This window comes from Chaetura pelagica, unplaced genomic scaffold, assembly GCF_000747805.2.
Source record: "Chaetura pelagica isolate M959 unplaced genomic scaffold, ChaPel_1.0 scaffold281, whole genome shotgun sequence".
NCBI classification, from domain to species: Eukaryota; Metazoa; Chordata; class Aves; order Apodiformes; family Apodidae; genus Chaetura; species Chaetura pelagica.
Window position 1 is genome coordinate 107,064 of NW_009952058.1, and position 6,962 is coordinate 114,025.

General features: G+C 38.4%; 1 protein-coding gene across 1 annotated transcript in view; it reads right to left on the reverse strand.

Moving 5' to 3' along the window:
* TTC26 (tetratricopeptide repeat domain 26) overlaps nucleotides 1–6,962 on the reverse strand; it is a 48,225-nt gene that overhangs the window by 40,499 nt on the left and 764 nt on the right. Inside the window, exons 2-3 of the mRNA XM_010003915.1 lie at nucleotides 6,505–6,597; nucleotides 839–953 (exon numbers count right to left, since the gene is read on the reverse strand). Coding sequence (XP_010002217.1) covers nucleotides 839–953; nucleotides 6,505–6,597 — 208 coding nt within the window. The remainder of the gene's footprint in view (nucleotides 1–838; nucleotides 954–6,504; nucleotides 6,598–6,962) is intronic.

The window sequence follows — 6,962 nt, forward strand, 5'->3', positions numbered from 1 at the left end:
TCCCTACCCTATTTTCAGCCCAAGATCAGAAGACTAAAGAAAGGAGAAAACCTGTACTTCAATAAGAATTTAATCCTAAAAGGGCAAAAGTCAGAAGTTGACTCCACTACTATTAATTCTACTTAGAAAGCACTGAGATATTACAGTTATAGGAAACAATTTAGAAATCACTAAGATAAACAGAAAGTGATGGGTAATAAAATTAAACTGCAGAAAGATTTTTAGGCAGTTAAAATAGCCTTGGAATCCAGTTTCCATTCCGCTTCTTTAAATGATTTCATGCATGTTCAGATTAAAATAGAACTGTAAAAATGTGACTGCAATGAACTCCATGCCTTAAAGAATCAGATACCCAATACCTGACTTACAAGCTAACAAGACCACCTACTAATTCACCCAAACTACGTAAACAGAATTTTTGTCCACATTAGAGAGAATATTGAGCTCTCTCATATGCCTAGTTTTTATAATTTCACTAGCCTAAATAGCTTCATTCACACTGGCTCATAGACATGGAATCAGTCAAAAGAAAAGAAACTTTGTTACTGATCAGCAGGGTTTTGTATTTAGAAATTAATAAAAGTAAATGTTTTCCAGATGCTTATTTCAGTTCCAGCTGCTCCACCTGCCCAAGGTATTTTAAGGAAGCAAACTGCATCATAACTGGCCTATTAAATGAAAAAACAACCACCAAACCCAAAGAAACCCAAACAAAAAAACCTTCGTCTCAAAATATCTTTTATTCCTATGAAAATAAGGCTTTGAATACTTCCTCTGGAAATCACTTCTAGTGTTCAAGTCAAGAAGTAGTCCCTTTCACCAGAAACATACACCTTACCTTTCAAGGCTGCTTGTTCAGCTTGTGTATACATCCCCAGAAAAAAGTATGTACAGGCAAGGTTCACCCAAACATCTGGATTGCAAGCTGGTTGTTGGGTTAGGGCCTCGTATTCCTGTAGCAGAAGAAAAACTTGATTTTTAAAAAATGCATAATAGCACAGACTTGTATTAAATGTCACTCTTCTGTCCACCATTTCGTAATGCATCACTAAGTTACTGAGATCAAATGACTTACTCTCAAGTTCATTGCAGCTCTTACAATGCAACTGTAACCTAAATAGTTCCTAAGTCTTTTCTGTTTACAGTAATAGAACAGACAACAGGGACAAGCAGTGCTATAAATATTCACTGTAGGAGAATGAATTATGTCAATACTGAAGTTATAAATATATATTTATTTACAACATATTTGTATATTATTAAAAAGACATTATTTATAAAAAATACACTAAAGTTATAAAGACATCAACATAACCAACTTCTCCTCAGTCTTTTCTGATACTTTCCTAACTTCTTTTCCAGTCAAAGCCTGGGAGCCATAAACACCAAGGAAATTTCTTTGTGAACACTTACTGGAGTAAGTGTTAAACATATTTTTATAAACTTGTAGGTAGTGTCTTCAATAGATTAAAACAGCAGTCTACAAAGTGGAGTATGTACACCCTTGCAACTCTGCAAGACAGTACCATTTGGTGCAAGAAGAACATTTTCTCTATCAATAATAACTAAAATAAAGATTTTTAAAATTATGTTTATTTCAACTTTATCTCATACTAGTAAAATGTATATTCTTGTGTATGTTTTACAATTACATAATAGTACAGTAGTACATGTATAATTTATAAATACATACATATATATATATATATGTATACTGGGGGACCATGTGCAAAAAATTTTTACATAAGAGGCGCACGATCAAAATTGCTTGGAGATCACTGAATTAAAATCTAAGCCCAGAAATTGGCCCTAGGCAAGTTCAAGATTTCCTAATAGATAAAGATATAATAATAATTAATGTCACTAAACTGTGCCTAACTTCACCATTTCCTATTTTAAGACTTGCAGCCAACAGATACAGAAAACTAGTAGATACCATATTCTGGTATTTCTTACACATTCACATTAATTACATATCCCTGAATACTGTCACATAAACTGCTTCCTTTCTTGTTATTTGTGAAACAGTAAAAACTTAACAGATCACAAAATTTTTACATAAGAGGCGCACGATCAAAATTGCTTGGAGATCACTGAATTAAAATCTAAGCCCAGAAATTGGCCCTAGGCAAGTTCAAGATTTCCTAATAGATAAAGATATAATAATAATTAATGTCACTAAACTGTGCCTAACTTCACCATTTCCTATTTTAAGACTTGCAGCCAACAGATACAGAAAACTAGTAGATACCATATTCTGGTATTTCTTACACATTCACATTAATTACATATCCCTGAATACTGTCACATAAACTGCTTCCTTTCTTGTTATTTGTGAAACAGTAAAAACTTAACAGATCACGCTTTCAATCTGCTTCTTTCATGAAGAAAAACTTTGCTGCCACCAAACAGTGATATTTCTGAAGACAAGTATTTTGCTCTGCATAACAACAGGTACTAAAAATAGAGGCAGGGAAACCTCTTGATTCATTTCTTTTTTCCCTCTGTCAGGAAGGGACAGTAATTTCTGTGAAATTACTAGGCATGACCATTCCAGCAAAAGGGCCTCCTGCTGGTGCTCCTGCTCCCCATCCAACCATGTCCAACAGGCAGGTCATACAAAGTCCTCACAAGACCTGCTGAAAGAAGGTCATCCACATACTCCCAATCAAAATAAGCCTCTCATCCCTCCCAGCAACACAACCCCTTGACAACTCTGTACTCTTCCTCTGAACACAAGAACTAGAATTTCCCTCTTCCTAGGGAGCATTTACCAGATTGTGCCACTACAGGTGGGAGAGTTCTTACCTCCAGGAAAAAGGCACAGATGTATATATAATACTAGATAAAATAAGTCTTGTCCAAAAGACAGTGAATCCTAAGAACAAAAACCTGCTCACAACAATAAAGTTTGTAGTTTGCAAGCACAAAGAATTTTTTTTCTGTTGCGATGTGAAAGCAAACTGCACACCCAACAGAGAAGATACTAGTAAGGTATGCCCTAACAGCCAGCTCAGTCTTGCCAGTACTTCAGGGACTAGCTATCCTTCAAGAGGATTTGCAACAAATTTAAAAAAAAACAAAAAAAACCAAAAAAAACACATTTACATAGAGGCCAACCTTTCCTACTGAGACCAGTTCAATTATGATGTAGGCCTGCCATGGAGCACTGAGAGACAGGCCACTGCTGTTTATTGGGACCATCTGGAATCTTTCAAAATCCATTGAGATTAAATGCACCCAACGGCCTCTTTCGGCTATGGCTTCAGGCAGACTTATTAGAAAATACAAAGTGAATAAACATAAGACATGCTCTGGCTCAGCCATCCAAAGCAAGCAATAAATAAGGAATGCTCTAGCAGTACCAATGTGAATCTATGGAAACACAGTAAATAAAAATGAGGACTATTAGTGCTCCTTACCCTGTAGTTTTGGGCCATGAGCCCAGACTATGTGGTGTTGCCCCTTTCCTCACTAAAAGCCATTCAATATCAGTCTCTCAAAGACTATTTCACAGGAGCTTTCCACCTTCTCTCCAAAAAAACAACAAAGCCAAACAAACTAAATACTCCTGAAGTTTTGCCAAGAGTCAACCTGTGGCATATTTTTGACAACCAGGAGCATAACAGCTTCTTGCTATTTCACCCTCCTCCACCTTTTGCCCCTGTGATGAGATACATGCACTCTTCCTCAAAAGCAGGCTGCCACGTTGATTGCTTACAACTACAGATACCTACTGACACTGTCAACACCAGCAGGATTCTGCCCAGTACCCTTATTACTTGTCTGGATTCTCCAAGCCCATAAACACAGATCCTGAAGAGCCAATAAACAGGCCAACCTATGGGGCTGCTCCACAAGTGCTCAAAGGATGTATGGAGATACTCATTGCAACCTGGCTACAGTCATGACAGAGAAGTCTAGGGAACTTTCCTGGGCCAAAAGTCCATCTTTTACTTTCTCGCTTCAGCTGTCAGGAACTTGATCATACCTGTATTCTCACATTTCTAGCAGAAGTACTCAAGCAAGATCAGATATTGTTCATGGATGAACTGTTATAACCCTGTTACAGAAATCATTATAACCTCGTATAGCCAGGTTCCTCTCATGGTTTACTATTTGACTGAAATTATCCTGAACAAAGTCAGGGTAGACAGGAGCTAGGCAGGAATGGCTCCTGATTCTCTTCTAGGAGGGAGGCAGCAGATGGGAGAGACTGTTGGAGTTACTGGCGGAAGTTTGTGATATTTTTACAAAAATAATGCATGAAGAATAAAAGAATTATTGAGCAGCATAACTTCAGAAGATTTAATCAAGTATATGGAATACAAACCACGAACTGGAAATATAGTGGCAGACCATGTGTTGCCACTTGCAGGCACTCGGGAGCGTGAACGATTTAGATTGTGTGTAATGTCACTCTGGATAATTCTGCAAAATCTTCTACCCACAGTATTTTATTTACAGTGCTCCTGACACTCTGCAAAGAGTGCCCCAAGGGCTAGACAGTATAGATAATCAAGGAATTTGTCCTTGAGAACACAGCAGCCATGCCTCTGTAACACAGCAGAGAAGATACAGAACTACACTTCAATCTTGAGGCCGAAAACTGAAAGGCAATGCAGCCTCCACAGTCAACACTCTTTATTACCATAGGCTTGGGAATTACAACAGTTCGGTCCCAAAAGGAACTAGGTAGAGATGCACAGGGTCAGTTCCTGCATGCCACCACAAAATGACTATTATCACGACTCATCACTGTACCAAAAACCAGTCTTAAATCTGAAAAGATAGGCCCAGTGATCTCTCATTTAAAACACGCACAAACCAACCACAAACCATGCATACAAACCTTTTATTGTCCCTACTTCGGCAGAAAAACAGGGAAAAAAACCACTTATGTTGCAGTTTTTAAAAGTCTGAATCAAAAGCATCACCTAGTGGTGAATCAGACACCATACACAAAACCTAATGCTTCAAAGAAAAAAAGCGCTGTTACTCTATCGTTGGAGGAAAGACTTAAAATCCACTCTGGCTACAAAAGCACCTACCGGGTGTTCCAAGTAGCACAACTTTCAAATAAATTGTAAGCTATTTTTAATTCGTATACACATAGTTTTCCTTTCTAAAAAACTTTCATGCCCTATTAACACCTAACATGTAGATATAAATAAATAACAGGAACTAATAGTTACATTCATACCTCTTAAAATTCCACAGCTCTAAACATCAATATTAAGTTACCACTATTTCCTTTACTACTATTCTACATTCTATACTGTGTATACCGTGAATATGATTCATGGAACATTTCTAACATCTCCAATGGATGTTTCCTCTTCAAGTTTGTGAGGAGGAAAGTGCCTTGTGAACTTAGTAGGTAGCTTTAGAAATTCTATTTCCACCTCACACATGAATCTTGAGTGTGTGACCATGTAGTACTATAGTTAAACACGTCATTTTATCTACAAGAGAAAATATAATAATTGTTCTATAATCTATTTCTCTATGATTATTTTCTTTTGTTAATACTTTATAACCTGTTTTTAATATTTCTTCCAAGGAAAGCAAATTAAAAGACTGCAGATCCAACTACACTTCACAACTTTGCTTCACAGGGAACCATGATGGAGATCTCCCCCAGCTGCAACCAAATAGACCAAAACAAATAAGCTTTAGAAGGTGCAATACAGCATTCTATAGAGCCAGCAATTCCCATATGCAGGAATATAGCAATGAGACACACAATACTTGGGCATCTGGAGCTCTTTTCAAATCTTCCTAGGACTTCTACAGAGAAATAAGCTAGCTGAACTAAGAAGAAAAAGGGATCCCAGGGATGCTGGCAACAAACTGATTAGCAAAAAATTGAATTTCACTGGAGACATAAATGGACACAAGAGGAAAAACTGCATATGGACTCGTGGACTAAAGAAGACACAACAGCACTGTATGGTGCAAATATTAAAAAATGTATGTGTATTTGAACCATCAACATGTCTTTTAGTGACTTAAAGCTTTTGGAGAATGAGAATGTCTCATTTCATTGAACTACCCAATACAAGAAAACACAAAGAACAATAAAGTACATTAAATGGCATGAGGCATCAACCTCTAAATAAAGAATTAAAAAAGCATGCATATTAGAGATAAGCTACACAATGAAAACATAGACATAATTAAACCTCAAAAACAAAACTGTGGAAAGCTAGCTGCAAAAAGGGAATTAAAACTTTGGGACATGAACTATGACATTTAAAGGGGCAAACCAGGCTAATGAACCTAGTATTGAATCAGAGTAGATAACATTAAAAAGGTCTATTTTCATAGGTAAATGCCATTTTAAAAAAAAAAGAACTGCTTTCTGGCATCTTATTACTGTACATTTGTACCTTCACTGACTGGCAGAACTGTTGCCTGTTACAGAACATCTTCCTCTGTTGTCATCACTTTACCATAACATCCCAACTACCATCCTGTGGGAGCAGGATTTCCCCACCTTACCTCTAGAGCTCTCTTGTAGTCACCCAAATGAAAGGCAGAGTATCCGATCCAAAGGTCTGTATCCTCCTCCTGCTCACCCACCTGCCGCTTAAACTTTGTAAAGGAAGAATGGAAGAATTTTGTCAGCTGCCACACAGTTTATAAAGCCCCACAGCTAATCAAAGTAATACTAGGTGATCTTGTATCACGGGTGGTTTGACAGTCATGGGTGCTACCGGGCTGAGCTGCTCTCACATTCCTAAGGGAAGCAGCGGGCAAACCTCACAGGCCAAACCGAGTTCCAAGCAGTGAGGGGAAAGGCTTCCGCAACAGGACCTAACGGGTGCGGGAAGGGGCGCGAAGGACACAAGGCAGGGACTGGTTCCCCCTGCCCTGCAGCCCCGCGGGGCACCAACCTGGCCACGACGGCCCGGTTCTCCCGAGGGGAGCGGGAGAGCCCGGGTGCCGGCCGCGCCCTC